This window comes from Palaemon carinicauda, chromosome 15, assembly GCF_036898095.1.
Source record: "Palaemon carinicauda isolate YSFRI2023 chromosome 15, ASM3689809v2, whole genome shotgun sequence".
NCBI lineage: Eukaryota > Metazoa > Arthropoda > Malacostraca > Decapoda > Palaemonidae > Palaemon > Palaemon carinicauda.
Window position 1 is genome coordinate 58,465,574 of NC_090739.1, and position 23,825 is coordinate 58,489,398.

Sequence of the window (23,825 nt, forward strand, 5' to 3'; positions counted from 1 at the left end):
CTTTTAAGCTTGCCTATTGATTGAAGTGTTTTGAATTCAGTACACCCGGGGAGATTTGTGTTCCGAATAGAGGGAGTTTTACCTTCTATTAAAAAAACTGCTTTGTTCACTGCTGATTTTGGGTTGAAGTTAGAATGTTACCATGTGGAGTGCTATTATGCATGCAATAAATTGACTTGGGTATGTGATTTGCTGAAATTATATTAATTTTCTAGCGTTTTAAAAATTTTGATTGAGAAACTTACTTTATTGAATCAATACTTGTTCTGCAAAATTAGTAATTTTTAGGTGCACTCAAGTAATCTTGTTTCATTTTTTCATGCTATACAGCACTTGGCAGATGAAGAGGGAGCAGTTGCCTTAGCAGAAGAGATGAGACGGAGAAAGCATCGTGAGGTAAGTAGAGTCTTACTATATTTTCCCTTTTCATCTGTTGAAGTGAAACCTTGCATACAAAAGGAAAGCGCTGCTTTTATATTGCCATGTTTTACCTATTGTATGAAGCTGAGATATCTTCAGACTGTTTTGTAACATCAGCTGAAGAACTGTATTTAGCTAATCATGAGAGTAAAAACTTGTTGTTTACCTTTTTTCATTACAACTCACTATTCAATAAATTGTCCCTCTTTCATGCAATTGAATTCCAGTAACAACAACTCATACCATTCAAGATTTAAAGGCTTCCATTGTACATCCCAAAATCCTTTTGTGTCGCTTTAATTACTCTTGTTTATCTGTGCAACTTCACAGAATAAGCATAAATTTTGTCACTTTCCGTGCATTAAAGTATCAGGTATCAGTTTTTGTCATGATGATGTATGTTTAAAACATTTCACACTAGTGTGAAATGTTATTTTGCACAAGTTAGCAAGAAGAGGAGATTTTAGCCCTTCTTGGAGAATTGGTAATGTTATTCCTCTATGTAAAGGTGTTTGTGGTAGCTCAACTTCAACTTATTCCTGCCCAATTTCCATAACTCCCGTATTTAAAGTTTTTAACGTTTTTTGTCCAAATGTCAAAATAGGTTTGCTGAAGGTAATCATCTGTTCTCTTGTTTGCAATTAATTTTTGTAAAGGCCTTGGAGCATGTGATGCCCTTCTTACAATCTCCAATGCTGTACAGAAATGCCTTGATTGTGGTCAGGAAGTTCGTATGATTGGCCTTGATTTTAGAGCTGCCTTTGACCGTGTTAATCATGAGGCTCTTGATTTCAAACTCAAACAGTTGGGAGTGGGTGGGTCGTTTGTTAGCATCATTATTGAATTTTCGATTAATAGGTCACAGAGAGTTGTTGTTGATGGGCACTATAGTGAGTACTGTATAGGAATGTGATATCTGGTGTTCCACGGTAGTGTTCTTGGCCCATTACTTTTCATATTATATATACATGACATGTGGTTTGGTCTAGAAAACAAGCTTGTTGCATATGCAGATGATGCTACTCTCTCTGCCTCAATTCTATCTCCTGGATATAGATCTGAGGTTGCTGAATCCCTTAATAGAGATCTAGCTAAAATCAGTGCATGGTGCAAATTATGGGGTATGAAGTTGAATCCTAACAAAACTCAAAGTATGATTGTAAGTATGTCAAGGACCAGGGCTCCTCAACATTCGGATCTTAGCATTGATAATGTTTCGTTAACTATGTATGACTTAAAATTTTAGGTGTGATTCTCAACAGAAAATTAATTTTTGAGAAACACATTAGGTGTGTGTCTTTTTCAGTTGCACAAAAAATTCTCTTATTGAGAAAGTTTTTCAAGATTTTTGGTGATCAATCTATTCTGAAGAAGTGTTTTAATTCTTTAATTTCACCTTATTTTGAGTATTGTTCTCCTGTCTGGTCTTCAGCTGCTGATTCTCATCTTAATTTGTTGGACAGGAACTTCCGGTCTATTAAATTTCTTATTTCTGATCTAGATATTAATCTCTGGCACCATCGTTTAATTAGTTCATTATGTCTGTTGCATAAGATTTCTTATAATTCTGACCACCCTTTACATTCAGATCTTCCTGGACAGTTCCATCCTGTTTGTAATACTAGGTATGCATTTAATTCTAATAGCCAGGCCTTCTCCATCATGAGGCTCAGTACTACACAGTACTCAAAAAGTTATATTCGAGCTGTGACCAAGTTGTGGAATGATCTTCCTAATCGGGTGGTTGAATCAGTAGAACTTAAAATGTTCAAACTGGCAGCAAATGTTTTGATGTTGAACAGGCTTACATAAGTCCTTTTATAGTTTATATATCAAATACAGTGAGCCCTCGCTACTTCGCGGTTCGACCATCGCGGATTCACCACTTCGCGGATTTTTTTCATAACCCATGTATATACATATATCGCGGATTTTCCGGAAATTTCGAAAATACCGCGATGTGACCGATGGTGCGAGATTGGAGAAAGTAAGGAAAATTGAATCATGATTGATTTTCAATATAAATGAAACTTTGAGGAGCAACAAAGATATCATTTGTTAGAGAGATAGAGAGAGGTAAGGAATGGGAGGTAGTGAAAAGTAGCCCACAGAGAGAGAGAGAGAGAGAGAGAGAGAGAGAGAGAGAGAGAGAGAGAGAGAGAGAGAGAGAGAGAAAGATAGAGGGGGGTTTAAATGTAATAAACAAAAAAATTTGATAGGTTATAACACATTGGTGCTTATGTAATATCAACTGTATACTGTAGACGGTTTGAATAAGTTAAGAAATTGTATAAACGATACTTTGTTAGTGTATTCGTACACTCTCGAGCGGCAGCTAGATTTCAGCTGATCTAATCACAGCCAAAAGTAAAACAAAAAGAAGTCAACAATACTCGATTTTTAAAACACACCCAAAATTTAAAAACAAAAGTACACGCTTTCTTAATGTGCATATAACTATTTAAAGAGTAGCAATTTTCTAGAATAAGATGATGTTTCCCAAAAAATAGTGGTTTGCTGATGAAATCGGATGCCGTATTTTTAGCTATGATTGAAATGGGTGTACAGTAGACTCGGCGTAATTTTTTCGTTTCGTATTTAATTGACACTAAGAAAACTAATTTTAGTTTCATCATCTAAATGTAAGTATTGTATAACACAAAGAGAGAGAGAGAGAGAGAGAGAGAGAGAGAGAGAGAGAATGAATCAGCTGTTGTAATCAAATGGCGTGTTTTTGTTTCGTGAGAATTTCATCGCCACGACTATAACAACAACATACTGTACTGAACTTTACAGTATTATACAGACTACTGTAATATGATAAAGTAAAATATTTGTAATCTATTTTATATGAAATGGGGCTTTTTTTTTTTTTGTTTAAAATTTACATTTACGTATGTAAAACAACTCTCTCTCTCTCTCTCTCTCTCTCTCTCTCTCTCTCTCTCTCTCTCTCTCTCTCGTAAATTGTTTTCCTGCTTTGCTACGTATGTATGATTTTATATAGATACGGTAAATAATATTTGTAATAACATATTTTATAAAAGCTTTTACTGTAATATCATTATTTATCACTTTCATCATGCGCATTAAATGCCTTCCTTTGTTTACTGAGCGTACTTTATGACGCCGTCGTTTCAGGCGGCGTCATAAAGAAAAACATTTCATTTGGAAGTCCTAAGAAAAATTAAGTAAAACATTGGTAATAACAAAATCAACATACTGTACTGAATAATCAATATAATCGATGCAAAAACTAACCTATACACAGATGTGTAAATGTGTTTGTTTTTCATTATGATCAGAGATAAACGTAAACAAAACATTGGTTGCCATTTTTTATCATGCTTTTTGGCGTGTTTAGGAAACGCATGATATGAAGTCGCCTTTAATATTTGTGCCTGTTTTAGTTTAGGGTACTGTAGTACATGCATTAAGTGTTCTGTACATTAAAGGGTAGTTTGTTAACAGTACTACGTACAAGGGAAGGTTTTAAAAGTGAATATACATGTTAAATAAATAGGTAAACATGGTGTCATTACTTCGCGGATTTTCACCTATCGCGGTCGGGTCTGGAACCTATCTACCGCAATAAACGAGGGTTCACTGTATCTGTTTTAATGTTGTTAATGTTTTTAAAATATTTTATTTTAATTTTCATTACTACTTATATCGTTTATTTATTTCCTTATTTCCTTTCCTCACTGAGCTATTTTTCCCTGTTAGAGCCTTTGGGCTTATAGCATCTTGCTCTTCCAACTAGGGTTGTAGCTTAACTAGTAATAATGATAATAGTAATAGTGTGTTCAGGATCCTAGTTTTCTTGTATTTGTTTTGTATTAAATTGGGTATTTAGCATTTAATTTTATAAATTTCTCTTTCCTGTCAGTATAGGGAAGTTTTTTTTATTGATTTTGCTCATTTTTTTCCAAGTGTATTGTCTAATGAAGCAAGCCACTTCTTTCTACCCAATACCCTAGTGTTCATTGAAAGTTAGTGCAGTGTATTTCTAAAAGAATATTAGTTAAGATATCACATCAAAGAATTCTTTTTTATTTCTAGTACCTGGAAGTTCTTTAGGAGCTCTTACAAATCATTATCTGGGAAATCCTTTTTCTAAAGATTAAGTTTTCTTTGTGAAACCAGGAAAAATTTGAAAATACATTTATGCTCGATCCAGGCTCATAAGTATAGGCATTAAGCCTCTGGTGATCCTGGCTGTAACAAAATCACTGCCAGGCTCTTGACAGTGACGTAACTAGCTATATATCACTGAGAGGTCACAGCTGAGTAAAGGGTGTTGCTAGCAAGGAAGCTGAAGGGCATTCTGATGCCAAATAAAAGGGGTTTAAGTGTTTTAGGGTTTGATCAGTGGCAGCTATCGTAGAATTATACAATTACTGATATACCCAAAATATCTAATAAAACAGTATCTACAGAAATGAAGTATAGGCTAGTACAGAATTTTATCTATATCATATATGAATTTGAAAACACAAAGTGAGTTTTAACAAAAACAGAATTTTTCCAACATGATTCTTACCACAAACTACTTTTTAGGGTATCTGGGAGCTTTATCTCTCCCACGACCAGAATTTCCCCCCCCCCCCCTCCCCCAATAGGCCCGTCACCCTCCCAGTGTGACCTCCCCTTTTGACTCACAATGCACCTAGAAGGACCTCTCTGGGTCACGCATACTTAAGGGAAGCCATGCCCGTCTGGTCGTGATCACGTGAGGTTTACCCTTCTTTCTCTCACGACCTTGTTCAGTTGTGTTTTAGTGTGTTAGATTATTCTTTTCCATTTTGTGTTCTTGTTCAGCATGGAGTCGGTGCGTGTGCTGAGACAGTGTCCAGGTGTGGATGGAAAGTTGTATGCAGCTTTTATGACCCACGTGAAAGCTGATCCTCACGTTTTGTGTACCTCGTGTCGTGGCTGTGTGTGTTCCCCAAACGATACCTGTGAGGAATGTGTCGGTTGAGACGAAGCTCAGTGGACCAGGATGGTCACTAAGAAGAAAAAGAAGCCTAAGAAGGACAAGTCGAAAGGCAGCGAGTCTCGGCTGTCCTCGAGTTGTTCAACAGCTCCGAGTGTTTCTAGGACCTCTTCATCTCCAGGGCTCCCTGCAATCTTGGATGAAAGTGTGAGTGCACTCGAGGGGAACCCTCGCCCCTCTCCCCCTGTATGGTTGGGTCAGCCCTTACCTCCGTTCCCCGGGCCTTTGGCGATACCCCCCCCCCATGGGCACTCCAGCCCGGTTGTAGAGGAGGTGTAGAAAGAAGTATTGGTGAGGCGTGGTCCCCAGTTTCAGGACAAAGTGTATGGTACAGCTGGGGTTCTCCCGCCTTTTCCAGCAGCACTGCATGGTGATCACACAGGTTGACCTTCCACCGCCATTTTGGACCACCCAGCCAGCAGCTTCTCAGACGTCGCCATCTTGGTCTGGCCAATATAGCCGGCATCCCACTACACAGTCGGTGCAAGCCCCGAACGGCCCTCGGGGGCTCAAGAGACCTGGTCGTGTCTCCCCAGATCCCTGTTTAGGTCAACACTGAGGGACCCCTTGCCAGAGTGGGGAGCTGCAGGCGCGGTTCCCCCAGCCCTAGGGGACTGTTATCCAACGGTCAACATTTCCCCAGACCCGTTCCCAAAAACCTCGGCTCGGACGCACCGGGAGGGAATGGAGGGCCGAGGGAGGAAGCGCCACCCCTCCAGACCGTTGTCTTCTGGATCCAGGTCCCTGGGTCCTGCCCCAGCCTTGAAGAGGGGCGGGGGGGAGGAAGGGCATCAGGCAGCCCCTTCTGTTGGATTGGCAGAATGCCGGGATGGTTATTCCCCGACACAGGTAGTGAGTGAACTCTAGCCTTCGTAGATGGTTTGAGGGACCTTCCCGGGGACAAGGGAGGAGAGGTGTCGTCCGTCTTCCGCAGGGTCCTCGGCCTCATCCGTAACATGAGCGATCATCTGAAGCCCGCCCCCGGCCAACCAAGAGGTGCACCACCGGCCTAAAGCGCCGCTACGGCACCCCAAAGAAGGCCAGACCCCCCTTGCCCCTTCCCCTCTCCTAGGACGTTGGGGAGAGACTGCAGGACATCGCCTCTGCAGTGTCGGAGACCAAGGGGTCTCATAGATCCGGCAATACAGTACCTCCAGGTTGCTGACCTTCCCGGAGGTGAAGCTAAGGTGCTTCTACATTCCAGAAGGCTCCAGTCTGGGACATCGGTCCTCCTCGGAAGGAAACCTGGCGGCTTTGGCTCCGGGTTCCACAGAAGAAAAGTTGACAGTAGGCTCTATGTATTTTTCAGTTCCAGAAGCAACAACTATGGAGGCTGCAACTTCGGCAACGGGCGGGGTGGCTTCGTGATTAGACCTCTGGACTACAACCAACGTAACCTATGCCCTGGAGAATGATGTCCGAATTGAAGCAACTAGGAACCAGTTTGTAGAGTTGGCAGTCTAGTCTCTGGCCCTAGGGCTGTCTCTCTCCTGGCAGGACAATCCTACACCGCAGCTACTAACTGGGTGCTTTGGAGTAGGGACACCATCCTCTGCAGAATGCCTAGGAGGCTTCTAGAAAGGGAGCTACAAGCCCTTCGAAACACTCCCATACAGGGAGACTTTCCCAGAGGACCAAGTAGAAGAGGCCCTCACCAAGTGGAAAAGGAAGCGTCAAGACGCAATGCTCCACAAGTTGTCTTCGTCGTCATCCTTGTTGGACCGACACCAATGCTGGCCGACGGGAACAGAGTAGGCTGAGACTGCAACCTGTGAGCTGTCCCCCACCTCCGTTGAAGGGCCAGGCATCTGGTACCCCCCACGGGGGTTCCTCAACTTAGCCCCCCATCCGAAGGACGGTCCGGTCCTTCAGCCGGGAATCGGGGCAATGACCCTGCTAACCGTAGTCACAGTAACGTCTGCTTCTCTAGGAGGAAGTAAGGTGGGAGGCCCCTCTCCCTGTGTCTTCCTAGGGTAGGAAGATGCCCCAACAGAAGATAGGAAAATTGGTTGGATCAAAGAGTGGACCCTTGGATGGTCCAGGTGTTGCACGACGGATACTGGATCCCCTTCAGAGAGGCCCTGCCTCCCCAGATTCCGGGCCGAGAAATATTTTCCCTTCAGCCCAAGGAGGAAGTGTGAAGATGGGCTCTAGAAGAGGAGATCCAGGATATGCTCGCGAAGGGAGCCATTCAGCCCTTAGGACCCGAGTCGCTGGGATTCTTCAGCTGCCTGTTCCTTGTAGAGAAAGCTATTGGGGGTTGGCGGCCAGTCATCGACCTTTTGGCACTCAACCTATTCATTGCTAAGATTCCCTTTAAAAAGGAAACCCCAAGGACAATCCTGGCTGCTATCAGAGAGAGGAATTTTATGCTCTCCCTATAGCTCAAGGACGCGTACTTCCAGGTCCCTGTGCACCCCTTGAGCAGGAAGTTTCTTCTGGTCAAGTGGGGGGAGAAGATCTTCCAGTTTCGCACCCTCTGCTTTGGCCTCTTTACTGCACAACAAAACTAGTGTGTTTACCTTGTTCTTCCAGTGGGCCCACATGAAGAGGATGAGACTTCTTCCATACCTAGATGGCTGGCTCCACCTCTCACACTCTCAGGAGGAACTGTCGAGGCAGTGGAATGAGTTTTCTTTCACTGTTGAAGTAGGGGTGACGTTCAATTGGGAGAAATCTCAACTTTCCCAACTACAAGGACAGTGTACCTGGGAATGGAGATATGCTCCGTACAGGCTAGGGCCTTCCCTGTACGGAAAATATTGCAAGGTTGGATGAAGTGACGAGACCGTTTGTCAGAGCGGACCCAGCCTCTCTGAAGGAGTGGCAGAGCTTAGTGGGATACCTAGCCTCCCTGGAGAAGCTCGTTCAGACGGGAAGGCGGAAGCTCCGCCTAGTCCAGTTGGATCTGAAGTAGCTGCAGGCCCTGTTGGAGGTAAACAACTCAGCGAGGCAACCGCCATCCCAGTCAACCAAGGAAGCTCTCCAGTGGTGGTTAGACCCGAGGAATATTCTAGCGGGGTTCTCCCTCTTGGATCCTCCTCCAGAGATTCTGCTGTTCACAGACGCATCCAAGGAGGGATGGGGGCCACATCTGCGTGACTAATCGGCATCGGGACTCTGGTCTCAGGAGGAGAATGCCCAAGGCCGCCTCTTCCATCTCGCGACCCTCCTCCGAAGCTCCTACTCATTCGGCCTCTTACGAGATACCGTCGAGTAGTAGTGTGGACCAAGTTAATGTCGGCCAACCCCGGTCCTCGAGAAATGATGTTGCTTCCCGTAGCAAAGTAGCCCCACCTCTCCCCCTGAGTGAGGCCTTGTCACTAATCCCTCTTTTGCAGATTTGGTCTTCCTTGGTGCTTATGGGTCCGCCCTCCAAGGAAACTTTGCTACAGTTCATCCGCATGGGTGCTTCTGTTCAGCCGTCATCGTCGCCGTCAGAGGTAGATCCTCTGACCCTCATCGACGTTATACCCTCTTAATGAGAGAATGCCTTGATGAAGTCATTGAGCTTGGTGATGGGCAAGAGGGCTCTCGAACTTGGGGAAATTGCTCCCCAAGTTCGAATCTAAATTTCTCTCCCTTTACTCTATTCCTTCTGCTCAGTATTACTTCGACCTTCTCCTAATTTTAGCAACTTTCTTTTGCCGAGCTATCCTAACTCTGAGTATTATTTCTCTTACGTTTATATATATATATATATATATATATATATATATATGTATTTTATTTGTTCATTTATTTATTTTTATTTTACTTAAATGGCATGGACATTTCCACATTTGTTATTACTGCCTGCTTAAATGAATGGGAGAAGGAATCACGGTTGGGAGATATTTACATTCAAAGCTATATATGAGAGTATTGGGTGATTTCAGCCATCCCAAAGATGGTTTGGACTTTTTTGGCGGAACTACTCTTACTCTCAAGGGTTGGGTCATCGGAATCCGGGGGATCCAATCCTTGAGGTGGGACTCTTGGCTTCTGGCCGGAACCCCATCATTACAGATATGGGGAGGATGATTCCATATTTCCTTGGTCTCAATCCTAACAGGTGGGTTTAGCTTACACCTGTGCCTCTATATCTGTTTTGGTGCTATCCTTCAGGTAGGGTATGGAGTGGATCATCTGGGAAGTATACTCTCATTGTGCCGATAGTGGAGAATGCAAATTTCCTTTCCAATGTATGATACTTTCTTAAAATTCTCAAGCAGGTAAACCAACAAAAAAAAGAAAAACCAACAAAAAACAAAGAAAATCCCACCCTTGACTATGGACCCTTCAAACACTGACTCCCCATCCCCTGGATATGCTGAAATCCCCCCCCCCCCCATATTGACAAACTACGATTATCTATATAAAGCATTTGAATGCTATGGATGTATAAAGGAAATAAGGATGAAACTTGAAGCTGTATAAAGGAAATAAGGATGAAACTTGAAGCTGAAAAATGGGATGCATGGATATCTTACAGTAGTTATGACGAAGCATTTAGTGCAACCAGCAACTTAAATATAATTAAAATTAATAACTTGAATGTCGCGGCTGCTCTCTCCGATAGGGTACCAAAAGATTAGGATGTGTATAGGCCTGCCGATTGGTTGGAAAAAGATGTTGATTTAGTTATGCCCTCCCAGAGAAAGCCAAAACCACCAATGTGGTTTATAGCTGAATCAAAGGGGGTTACAGGGAATTATTTTAAAATAAGCAAATTAATTCAGAAAAAAAGTAGGAACTATTGCACCAGGCGATATATCTCGTTTTGGAAAAAAAGTTTCCTTATCCATGTCAAATCAAGTACACAATTTGTAATACTGTCCAACATGAAAACAAGTACAGTAATGATGACATTGAGTTAGATGTCAAACCCCACCTAAATTTTAGCTACGGAAGGGGGTTAGTTTTTAACAGAGATCTGTATGAATTTACAGAGGAGGAGATACTGGCCATGTGTCCACTAAATGTATGGAAAGTTCACAAAGTCCCAGGTACATCAATGATAATCCTTACATTCCAGGATGCTGATGTACCATTCCATATTACTATTGAAAACGAAATAATTTAAGTACGACCATTCAAGCAGAAGCCACTGCAGTGTTTTAATTGTTTTAAATTTGGACACCTGTCTAATGTTTGCAAAAATTAGAAAATATGTGGTATTTGCTCCAAATCTTACTATGGAGAATGTACACTTGGAGAGAGGTGTTTAAATTGCAACTTGAGTCATAAATCCACAGACAAGAGCTGCGAGTGGTATAAGTTGGAAGAAGCTGCCCATAACAAATCTAGTTTGGATCATATAAGTGTGGGACATGCCAAAAGACTATTAAATAAATCAAATAACTATGCTAAGGCATTAAAATAAAACCCACTTAGTACTGCCAATAACTCTAGAAAAAGAAATATACCATCTGATAAAATGTCAAATGACGAGGTAAGCATATTACCTCCTGAGGCTTTACCACGGCGTATTAACACTTGAGGCATTGCCCATATCTGTACAACCCTCGTCCCCCATTACAAAAACTAGTACAAACCTCTCACAGGCCATGTCCTTGCCTGATTTGATAAAGGTTCCACTTAGAATCAACTTACCTGATGCACCTGTAGTGGGAAAGGTGCAAAAACCTAGAATCCCACCATCTATTAATCATAAAAGAGAGACCTCCATCTCTCTCTCCCCCCCTCCATTAGAAACATTAAGGTTATGACATCAAATAAATTTGATGTTTTATCTTTTGATGTTTCTAATGAACCAGAAGAAAAACTGAATAAATCAGAAATTCAAGTTGAGGTCCACCATCCACCTCAACAAATAGATAAAAATGATACAAAGAAAAACACAAACGTAAAACCCAACATAACAAGACCATCTCTGAAGAAACTTACAGGTAATAATGTTAGATTAAAAACTGCTAATGGGAAGACCTCATCTAAGATATCTTCCAGAAGTAATCCTTAGTTTTCTCCTCCATTCTGCAATGGAATTGACAGGGTTTAAGGGCCAAATATGAAGAACTTAAGCTCCTAATTCATGAACATTCCCCAATAATATTAAGTCTAAAGGAAAGTAAGCTTGATGCTAACACTCCTAGTCTTCGAGAGTATGTTAGCTATAGAACACCATATAATCAACAAGCAGGGAGCCATGGCGGAAGTCTTATGTACGTTCGTCGAGATGTTCCCCAAATATCTATTTTTATTCGTACACCCCTGCAGGCAGTGGTTGTACAAATTGATATAGGGAGAAAATATACAATATGCTCTCTGTACTTACCTCCAAATGATAATATTTTACATGATGATTTAATAAAGGTCATTCAACAACTCCCTCAACCTTTTCTCTTACTGGGAGATATGAATGGTAGACATCCTTTATGGGGTGATGTTTTGGCAAACACAAGGGGCACTATTATCTCATCAATTGTGGAGAATGGGGATGTGGGACGCCTTAATACAGGAAAGCCCACGCACTTCCATGTTCAAACAGGTACCTTGTCATGCATTGACCTTTCAATTGCAAGCTCTAACAGCCTTCTTGATTTTGATTGGAGGACATTAGATGATTGGCATACTAGTGATCATGCACCAATCATTATAAACACCAACAAGGGTCCGCATTTACAAAGATCGCCACGATGGAATCTTGACAAGGCAGACTGGGTTAGATTTTGTGAGCTAAGTGAAATCGAAGGGAGTGCAGAACAGTTTGAAAGTATTGATGATGCCATAGACCTACTGAATGGAACTCCCCATACACCAGGAATCAATTCGATTCCCAAAACCACAGGACTATTTGAAAGACGACCAGTCCCATGGTGGTCTTCAGAATTAACAGCCTTGCACAGAGCCACCAGAAAATCTCTTGACTAGATTGCGTAGACGCCGTACGGATGAAAATTTGATAACATACAAAGTGTAGAGCACAGTGCCGTTGTGCCATGAAAGAAGCTAGACGCCAATCTTAGGTGGCTTTTGTTTCCTCCATTAATAGTAGAACACCATCATCTGTATGGAGGAAAATAAAAAAGATTGCAGGCAAATTTACCAAAAACCCACCACCAGTGTTGAAAGTGGATGGTCAGTATGTGACTGAAGGAAATAAAGTTAGCAATGCCTTGGCTGACCATTTTTCAAAAGTATCGTGTAAGAGTGTAGCAGCTCCTGGTCACCAGTACAGGAGCATTGAAGAAAAGAGAATTTTAAATTTTGCAACAGGAAGGGAAGAATCGTATAATTCTCCTTTTACTGAAAGAGAACTTGATTCCGCACTCGCTACTTGTAACGATACAGCCCCCGATGGAATTCCATGTGCAAGGGTTAAACATGTACATTTTAATACAAAGTTATTTATCTTAAGTATTATTAATAGAATATGGCATGACCATAGTTACCCAAGTGTTTGGGAACTAGCCATTATTTTATCCTTTTTAAAACCCGGTAAGGACAATTTTTAGCAGCAAGCTATCGACCTATTGCATTGACTTCTTGTTTATGTAAAATCATGGAGAAGATGGTCAATGCAAGGTTGATGTGGTACCTTGTAAAGAAGGGTATTTTATCACCGATTCAATGTGGATTCAGAAAAATGCACTCAACTGATGTGTTGATACGACTTGAGTCCTCTATTTGTGAAGCCTTTGCTTCCAAACAGCACCATGTGACAGTTTTTTTTACCTTGAAAAGGCATATGATACCACATGGAGATATGGTATACTTAAAAAAATTCATGAATTAGGATTAAAAGGAGAAGTACCACTATTTATTCAGTCATATCTTTCGCATAGAGTTTTTCAAGTGAGAGTGGGGGAAACTCTATCAGAGAGTAAGTGTCAGGAAGGAGTTCCTCAGGGGAGTGTGCTGAGTGTAACCTTGTTTGCACTAGCAATTAATGGGATATATTCAGTCATTCCCGGGATGTTCTCTCACTATTATTTGTGGATGATCTCTCAATATCATTAGCTGGAACTAGAATGGCAATGGTTGAGAGAAAAATACAACTCTATTGTCAAAATTATTCAGAGGGCCGATATGAAGGGATTTGAGTTCTCGACAAGTAAAACTACCATTGTCCATTTTTGTCATATCCGGGGAGTACATCCAGACCTTGATATATACATTAAAGGTCAACGGATACCATGTTTAAGTGAAGCTGAATTTTTAGGTTTGATATTTGATTGTATGCTTACATGGGTTTCTCACTTAAAAGCGTTAAAAGCTAAATGTCTCGAGGCTCTGAATATCTTAAAAGTATTATCCCATACATCATGGGGGGCAGACCACAATACTATCTTAAAATTATACAAGGCCTTGACTTTTTCCAAAATCAGTTATGGATGTGAAATATACTCTTCAGCCACCCCAAGCTGGTTAAAGATATTAGATTCAATACATATTCTGGTATTAGATTGTCCACAGGAGCATTTAGAACCTCACCTATCCCAAGTCTCCTTATTGATGCTGGAGAATTACCTCTAGACCTTTACCGAATGTCTGCTATTATTCGGTATTGGTTTAGATTGCAAAGTTTCCCTAACTCTTTAGCCTTTCAGACTGCAGACCTTGTAAGACACACATCATACTTTGAATTGCACCTAAAATCTCCTCAACCTTATGGGTTTCGGGTGAAACAATTATTAAACAGTCTTAATATAATTAGAAGTAAGGTGCTTCCATTTAAGGTATCATCAACGCCTCCATGGAAATTACCTGACGTATCTTTTTGTAAATATGTTATTGGCATTAAGAAGAATATGACTGACTTAGAATCCAGGTTTCTTTTTATGGAACATGTTGCAGGACATAGGGGATCGACTTTTATATATACTGATGGCTCCAAATCTGATGCTGGCGTTGGATTTGGAGTACATAGTAATGATTTTAATCGTAGAGGTGCACTTCCTCCAATAGCTTCAATATTTATTGCCGAACTGTATGGCATACTAACTGCTGTTGAGAAAATAGCTTTGGAAAAGGAGGGTAATTTTACCATTTAGTGATGCAAGGATTGTCCTTAAAGCTTTAGAAGTTTTTAATTCTAGTAACCCTCTAGTTTTAACCCTGGATAGGTACGGTCCTCGGACACCCCTTTAAGGGTATACTCGGACGCGAACGACCCCGACGCCAAAAAAAATTCTTGAAAAATCAGTTTTTGCAGTAACCTCCTTTTTTATTTTGCCAAAAAAAACTTCAATGAATGCTTAAAACAACTGTAAAGATAAATACTACTCATCTGCAGAAAAACTATTTATTATAAATATTTTAAAAAATTAAGTAGAAAAAAAAAAAGACCTGACATAAAAATTCATAAAAAAAAAGTTTATACATATATACACAAATCCTTTTAGGAATTGATTCTTGAATGTTTAGGACACATCTTGATGTATTTTGGATGAAGTCAGACCCATGGAGGTGAAGATCTGAAATGAGAAAAAAAGGGTAACTTTTTTTGGCCAAAAAAAATTGTCCAAATTTCATGAATTTTTTTGGGTACCCAAATGAAATAGGAAGTGGCTAATTTTTTTAGGGAATAAACATATGTTATCCTAAAATAGAAATATGTAAAAAAATCTTCATTATTTTGTAAATTACATTTATATCAGGGGCCATATCTAAAGGTAATTTTTTGAGTACTTGGAAATTTCGTAAAAAAATACATATATTTAATATATAATATGATATTTATGCAGGTAAAAATATACCAAAATATCACAAATTCTATAGGGAACAAGAATATATATAGATAGGGCAGCTTACGCTTCGGATATGTCCACAAAATGGCCGCCAACCACACTGACTCAGACTCCCTAATCTGCCACTTGAAATGTAGGAAGGGTATGTCAATTTCAAGGTGTTATTTACTAATCTAATTATTATTGGATATGCATAAAAATTGTATGGTGGGTTGCTGGATAATTGTCGATTATTTTACGACTATAAAATTAAAATTCTGACCCAAAAAATTTTTTTTGAAGGGAAATAAAATCGAAAAAAAAAAATGTAAAACAATATTTTAGCTAAAAAAATTTGATGATATTCAATCAAAAAAAAAGTAAACAAAATTTTCCGACAAATAAACATCTAGAGGAATCATTACTCTGTGATAGTTCCTTAGTACGTAGTAATTTTGAAAGAATTGGGAAAAAACGAAAAAATGGCAATCACCGGAAAATCGAACACATACCTATATATACGCCATATCTGGCTAAAAAAAAGATAGGCATGGGTAGCCAGATCATCTAGAAACACTTTCCAACACTATAAAAATATAAGTTTTGCGACACTACTTGCCAATTCCTTACGGTAACATGACTAAGCAAAAAAATGCAAAACAAATAAAAAGGTGCACTCGTGGAAAAATGGCCATTCTAATATACGGCATTTCAGAAAAAAAAAATTTCATCCACGTGCTAGGCAAACCATCAAGGCATATTTTCCGACAAATAAACATATAAATGAAATATTACTCTGTGATAGTTCCTTAGTACGTAGTAATTTTGAAAGAAATGGGAAAAAACGAAAAAATGGCAATCACAGGAAAATCGAACACATACTTATATATACGCCATATCTGGCTAAAAAAAAATAGGCATGGGTAGCCAGATCATCTAGAAACACTTTCCAACACTATAAAAATATAAGTTTTGCGACACTACTTGCCAATTCCTTACGGTAACATGACTAAGCAAAAAAATGCAAAACAAATAAAAAGGGGCACTCTTGGAAAAATGGCCATTCTAATATACGGCATTTCAGAAAAAAAAATTTCAGCCACGTGCTAGGCAAACCATCAAGGCATATTTTCCGACAAATAAACATATAAATGAAATATTACTCTGTGATAGTTCCTTAGTACGTAGTAATTTTGAAAGAAATGGGAAAAAACGAAAAAATGGCAATCACAGGAAAATCGAACACATACTTATATATACGCCATATCTGGCTAAAAAAAAATAGGCATGGGTAGCCAGATCATCTAGAAACACTTTCCAACACTATAAAAATATAAGTTTTGCGACACTACTTGCCAATTCCTTACGGTAACATGACTAAGCAAAAAAATGCACAACAAATAAAAAGGGGCACTCGCGGAAAAATGCCCAACATTCTAATATACGGCATCTCAGATAAAAAAAAAAGACATGCACGTGTTAGCCCAACCATCAAGGCACACTTTCTAACACATAAACATGAAAAAAAAATCAATAATATACGGCAATTCCTTACTACGTAGTAAATTTTTACAAATATTGAAAAAAAACAGAAATTGGCAACCGCAGTTAAATACCCAATATACCAATAACTACGTCGTATCTGACAAAAACCAAATCACGCATGGGTAGCCAGATCATCTAGACAAACTTTCCAACATTAAAAAAGCAAAAGTTTTACGACACTATTTCGCAATATCTTACGGAAAAATGACTTGGCAAAAAAATTAAAAAAAATTAAAAAAGGACACTCGCGGTAAAATGCCCGACATTCTAATATACGACATCTCAGATAAAAAAAAAGACATGCACGTGTTAGCCCAACCATCAAGGCACACTTTCTAACACATAAACATGAAAAAAAAATGAATAATATACGGCAATTCCTTACTACGTAGTAACTTTTACAAATATTGAAAAAAAAACAGAAATTGGTAACCGCAGTTAAATACCCAATATACCAATAACTACGTCGTATCTGACAAAAACAAAGTCATGCATGGGTAGCCAGATCATCTAGACACACTTTCCAACACTAAACAAGCAAAAGTTTTACGACACTATTTGGCAATATCTTACGGAAAAATGACTTGGCAAAAAAATGGAAAAAAATGAAAAAGGGGCACTCGCGGTAAAATGGTCCTCGTGGTGATGAACGACATTTTAACTAAAAAAAAAAACATGCACATGGTAGCCAAACAATCCACCAAGACTTTCCACAACTGATAACCTATACAAGTTGCACCATTCTACGACAATTTCATAATACGTAATAACTTTGATAATTATGCAAACTACCTCAGAAGGGTAAACTCGGACGCGAACGACCCCGACGCGTCTCAGAAATTGGGGAAGGAGTACAGCTACAGCAATTCACATCTGGACACTACTAGAGCGTGTAGGGCAGACACCTCCTGCAGGTCGATCACCCACAAATTCAGTCACAGGGGTGAGTCACGTGAGAAAAACCTGTTTTTTTTTTACGCTCGGGGTCGCAAACGACCCACCGTACCTATCCAGGGTTAAAGATTTTAGAATGGCTTTTTATTATTGAACTGAGAGGTATAATGGTTCGATTTTGTTGGGTTCCAGCACATGTAGGTGTGTATGGGAATGAGAAGGCAGATTCATTGGCGAAAAATGCGGCATCCGAGTTGCTGCCGGAGAAGGTACCCGTTCCGTGTACAGATTTCCTACCTAACATCAAGAAATTGCTTTGCAATAAATGCCAACAGCACTGGGATAGTCTAGATGGCAATAAAATGAGAGCAGTAACAAATGTCATATCTCCTTGGAGGTATAACATGATGCCCCGAAAATGGGAGACGTCTCTTTGTCGTCTCCGTATTGGTAACATTCGGTTGACACACGAATTTCTGCTGAAGGGCCAACACCAACTGTACTGTGACAACTGTTTAGTACCTCTATCAGTGAGGCATTTGTTGACTGAATGCCCCAATTATAATAACTTGAGGAATAGATATTTGTTTGAGGCTCGAGGTGAGGGTGGCAGGTTCATCCTTGCCAAGATTCTTGTACATAATGTGTCCTACTATGCAAGTGGCCTTTTTAGATTTATTTCAGAAGCAGGTCTTTTGAAAACTATTTAACTTTTATAATGACACTCAACTTTTATGGTTTTAATTGAATATTCTTTTATTTTTTATATATTTATATATAAACTAAATGATATCGGCTTATGTCCAGACATTTTCTTCTCTTCGGCGATAATGTATGTTCGACTAGGCATCTTTTTCCAAAACAGACCGGTTTCATCACAGTTGAAAACCTGCTGCTCTACGTAGCCTTTTTCCTTCACCATCTTTTCGAACTTTTTAACAAAATCATTAGGCGCCTTGGTGTCCGAACTTGAAGCCTCTCTATGCCGAACAACTGAATGAATCCCGGTCCGTTTCCTAAATTTCTTGAACCAACCTTGAGACGCCTTGAATTCCTCCGTCGTAGGATCTGTTGAATTCTCCCCCGCGTCACCCCCAGAGCCCGCCGCCTTCAAGTCACAATAAATGGCGCTGGCCTTCTCACAAATGATCGTTTCTGTGATCGTATCGCCAACAATCTCCTTGTCCTTTATCCAGATCAACAAAAGGCATTCCATCTCTTCCAGGGTAGGGCTACGACGTTTAGAAATAATGGTGATTCCCTTCGATGGTTTGACTGCTTTAATGGCTGCCTTCTATTTGATGATCGTCGAGATCGTAGACATATTCCGGCCATATTGTTTAGCCAAATCGCTAACACGCACACCTCGCTCATGTTTTTCTATTTCTTGTTTTAGTTCTAATGAAAGCATTGACTTCTTCCTTTTCTCAACACTACTACTTCCTGAACCGAAACTAAGCTTTTTAGGACCCATGATTATATGTAAAACCCAAAAACAAAACGTGAAAAAGGAAGATAAAAAGCACTGTTGATAACGGAGCGAATTGAGAACTACTACACGATGCGCACGAGATGAGAAGACTGATCAAGGCGGCGCTCGATTGGCGTTTCTCCGATGTGCAGCCGTCTACCGGTGTAAACAAGAAACTACGATCGATGCTTCGAGAAAATTCTACGCGTATGATCTATGTCGGATGTTGGAGCAAGACTTCGGGTGTTGAGACAAAAATTTGATCGAATTTTACTTCGGATGTTGGAAAATTCGTATGTAAAGACAATCGTATGTAGAGGTTCCACTGTACAAACATTGAATCCTTATTGTTGGTATCGACATTTTCTCTGCTGGGGACAGGAAGCACTAAACCAGCTCCAGGCTTAGTGGAAATGACAGATCTCTGGAATTTCATATACAGGTCTAGTAGACCAGATAAGGAAATCTATTCAAGGTGGAAGGCACTTACACAAACCCACAGCTAATAGTAATTTCAAGACAATTCTCTAGTATGCTTCCATCAGGACAACATGGCCTGAGCCCCAAAAATGGATTTTGAGCAAAGTGAAAAATCTATTTCTGGGCTCGAACCTGTGCCGCCCAGTGAATAAGCTCCATTTAGCACTTATTCTTAGGTAATTTACTGCTAAATATACCAGAGAAAAAATGTAAAGGAGTGCTAGGTTAACTAGCTCGCTCACCTATTGGTGTCGGTATAAAATTGGGCGTATATTCGAGAGGTCCCGCACTATTTAGATTAATCCACGACAGAGAACCCCAATAGAGGAGAGCCGTTCAACCTCACTCGGTACTACTAACAATGCATCCGCTCAGAACCCAACTCCTTTTAGCACGACGAGTAAAGTAACCCGCATTTTTGCTTGTGCTCTCGATTTTTGGTTATTTTCCATTTAATTATGGCTTCTTCGTCGGGTTCCCAGGAGACACCGTCTAAGTTAAGTACCAAGCTGGGTTTTACTGTGTTTTGAGCAACCTAGATCGTTTAATATTTATATTATAGGAGTTTATTCTCTTCGTTCATACCGATCTTGCTTGATTTCACTACAGTTGGTACTCCTGTTTTTGAGAGCTTTTAATTTTCACTTGCGGTGTTACTATGTGTATTATTTTTATTATCAAATATTATTTGTTATTGTGAATATTCATTATTTAGCGTTTAGAATCCTCGTGGTTCAATTTTTGGGCCGATATCATTTACGTATCGTTATGGCTGCCGACCTTCGTGCTAAGGCGGCAATGTTATTTTTAGCCATCAGGTGTGTCTTTTGTGATTTAATTATTATGTTGCATGCCTTGCCCAAAAATTTTCTGTGTGTTTATTCATATAATTTAACGCTATTATTATTATTATAATGAATATTGTGCCATTACTCCGTTTGATCTGTCTGGTTGGGGATCGTCAGTTGGTAGCCCTGCTGCCTCGTATCACGTGATCCTCCCCCACGCTCCCCCTCTAGCTAGGTGGGAGGCTAGGCTTCTCCCCCCCTCCACTAAGGGACCGTTGCCTTCCCTCCTTTTAGAGGGGGTAGTTAAGTGTTTATGGACTTTGTCCTCCGGGTGGCCCGGCGGGTTCGTCTCTGTCTAGTCTGGTTGGCCACCGGTCAACAGAGTTGGATCCCAGTGCACCCTATTTTATATTCACTTTTCATTCTGGCTTATGTTATACGAAACCCTCCGGGTTCGATTGGCAGTTCTTAGCTACAGTTCCGCCCCCCTATTATTTTATAACATTTCCTATGATGATTATATATGACAGATCACTACCCCGGAGTCCCTAAAGGAATTGGTATTGGATATACCTTTATTTCCCGGCCCGGGGTCTACCCCGCCCCGGGAAATCAGACACCATGTGTCTTAATTCCTTGTTATTGCATCCTTTTTTATGCTCCCGGCTTGACCGGAATGGATTGCTATACTTTAGTTTCAAGTTAGACTTATGTTTAGGCCCGGGACCTCCGGTCCCGCCCCTATGTAAGAATATTACAGTTAAGCTCTAACCTTGTGTTAGACCTATGTTAGGCCCGGGTCCTCCGGACCCGCCCCTACTTAAAGAATAGTACAGTTAAGCTCTAATCTTGTGTTAGACCTATGTTAGGCCCGGGTCCTCCGGACCCGCCCCTACTTAAAGAATAGTACAGTTAAGCTCTATTCTTGTGTTAGACCTATGTTAGGCCCGGGTCCTCCGGACCCGCCCCTACTTAAAGAATAGTACAGTTAAGCTCTAATCTTGTGTTAGACCTATGTTAGGCCCGGGTCCTCCAGACCCGCCCCTACTTGAGAGAATTACAGTTTCTCATATACTATTCTTTTTATAGATGGTGCATTGTCTGACGCCGGCCTGTGCAGCTGTTCTGCACCAGCCTTGTGGCCACTCCGTCTGCCGATCTCACGCCCCTTGTGGGGTTCAACTGGAAGACGTTGTGGTATGGCACCCGGATAACTGTGTGATTTGCTTCGACCTCATCACTACCCTTGGATCTGACTCGGTGAGTCCCGTTGGCTATATTGCCTTCTTATTTTATTTACTATTAGTAAGATATCTATGGTCTTGAAGGACCATTGGGAGTCTCCCTTTTATAATTCCCACTATTATTTCAGGCATCCCCGGAGCAAAAGTCTGCGGCTCGGGCCACACTGAAGGTGTGGGTTGGTGGGTTTGCCCGGAATGTGAAGTCTAAGCGGCCGTACGTCCTATCTGAGGACTACTGCACCATGGTTTACCCCAACGCCAAGTCTTCAGCTGCTGTGGCTAGGCATGTGGCAGCTCCCATCATTGCCCACATTGATGCCACTATAACGGGTCTCATCGACCCAGAGCAAGATCCATCGGACGCCCCCGGAGGTCTGGAGGACAATGTTGCCTCCATGAACCTGGACGTCGAACCAATGTTACTAGACGAGCCGGATACAGGTAGGGTGGTAAGTGAGGCAGGTGTGTCCGGCGCTGAGATTCCTATCCTCAGCCCCGCTCTTTCTTCTTCTTCTGATCGCTCTTCTTTTCTTGGATTTTCTGGGGACCGTGATTCGTCTCAACGTTCATACCCGGTTCCCCCTAAGGATAAGTCTACTTCAAGGACCTTACCCAAAGCTCGCAAGCCTCACAAGACTTCTCATGGCTCTAAACATTGTACGAACCCGTCTTCAAAGACCTCTGGTTCCTCCTCTAAGTCTCACGACCCGGGAGTTCCTTCCGCCCCTCCTGCTGCTAGCCCGGGCCTTTCCGAATCAGCCATGCTTCGCATCGTGTCGGAGATGCAGGCAAAGTTGGTTTCGGAGATGTCGTCGAGGATGGACACGATGTTCTCTAACTTCGGTCAGAGAATTGGGGCTTTAGAGCAAGGAGCTCCGGAGAGAGTCCAAAGCTCTCTCATCCCGGATGCCTCTAAGCTCCCGCCCTTTGCCAAGAACAACCCCTGGCGGATGGCTCTTCATTCCCCGTTCTCAGACGGAATGTTGACTCTGGAGGGCCTTGGCACTCGTCCTCTAGAGGACTTTGAATTCTTTCCTCCGGGTCTGACATTTCCATTTCATGGTTATGCCAGACTTACCGAGGAAGCTTTAGTCCGATTAGACAAGGTCCCCAAAGAGACGGTCATCTTCCCGAAGGAGCAAGCCCAATCTGTTTGGGCCAGATTTTTGAATGACATCGGCTGCGCTAACACCATGCTGACGCCTTATAAAAGCTCCTTTACGATGTTCTTAATGGACAAGAACACCTTGACTCCATGCGTCAATAAGGTGGCAGAGCTTGCCTTTCAATATGCTCTGGAGGAGAAGCCCTTGCCTCCCATCCGAGAGGTGGATCCAATCTCCCTCCTTCTTCCCTCAGGTATTGAGTGTTGGGACAACGTCCATACCACCTTTACCTCCGGCAAGCTTGCAGCAGACTGTGCCTCAGTCTTGTTTAGTGAGAAGCTTCCCCGTCTCCCGGAATCCCTCATTAAACAGGAATATGATTCCCGCCTACGTGTGGGCCGTACTCTAAACCTGGCCACATCCACGGAGTCGATAGCCTTGACTTACGATACGGAGAGTATTTTTAAGTCTCTCAACAAGGCTACGTTACAGTCTTTATATTATGACTTGTATGACTTCGCTACTGCTAAACGCAGATGTCGCAAGCATGTTCTAGCTGAGGCGACGATTAGGCATGAACCTAATAAACTCATCCGGTCCTCCTGTTGGGGTTCAAATCTCTTCCCCGAGGATCTCGTAGAGGAAGTCTTGGCGGAGGCCACTAGGGTTAATCAGAGCCTTAAAGCCCGTTGGGGTTTGACCCCTAAACGCAAGTATGACCCCGCAAATTATCAAGCCCGGGGTAGGAAGAAGCTTAGACCATATACCTCCACCCAGTTCAGGCAACAACAGAGTGCTTCATCCAACTTCCGGCTGCCTCTTCCTCCATCTTCTGTTGTCCCTGCACAGCCTTCCACCTCTCGGGCTCCTTCGGATGACTATGTCACCGTTCTGCTACCTAAGAGCCAGCTTTCTGGTGCCTCCGCCACTTCCCCTGCCTTTAACCAGTCCTACGAGGCTCATAGCTCTTCCCAGAGTTATGGTAGAGGTAGAGGCTACCACAAAGGCAGGGGAAGAGCCTTTCGCAGAGGAAAGAACTTCCGAGGCGGACGTGGAGGCAACTCCTCAAACCAATACTGAGGTGCAGCAGGTAGGGGGGAGGCTCTATGCCTTCCGCAACAAATGGAGGTTCAGTCCCTGGGCGTTCAGTATCATCTCCAAGGGACTGGGGTGGAGTTGGATTCAAGGACCTCCTCCTCCGAACAAATTT

General features: G+C 41.6%; 1 protein-coding gene across 3 annotated transcripts in view; it reads left to right on the forward strand.

Annotated features, from left to right (window-relative positions):
- Positions 1-23,825, forward strand: part of Zmynd8 (Zinc finger MYND-type containing 8) — a 596,751-nt gene that overhangs the window by 476,418 nt on the left and 96,508 nt on the right. For all 3 annotated transcript variants that reach the window (XM_068388417.1, XM_068388414.1, XM_068388416.1), the window contains exon 12: positions 331-396. In XM_068388417.1, the coding sequence (XP_068244518.1) occupies positions 331-396 (66 nt within the window). The remainder of the gene's footprint in view (positions 1-330; positions 397-23,825) is intronic.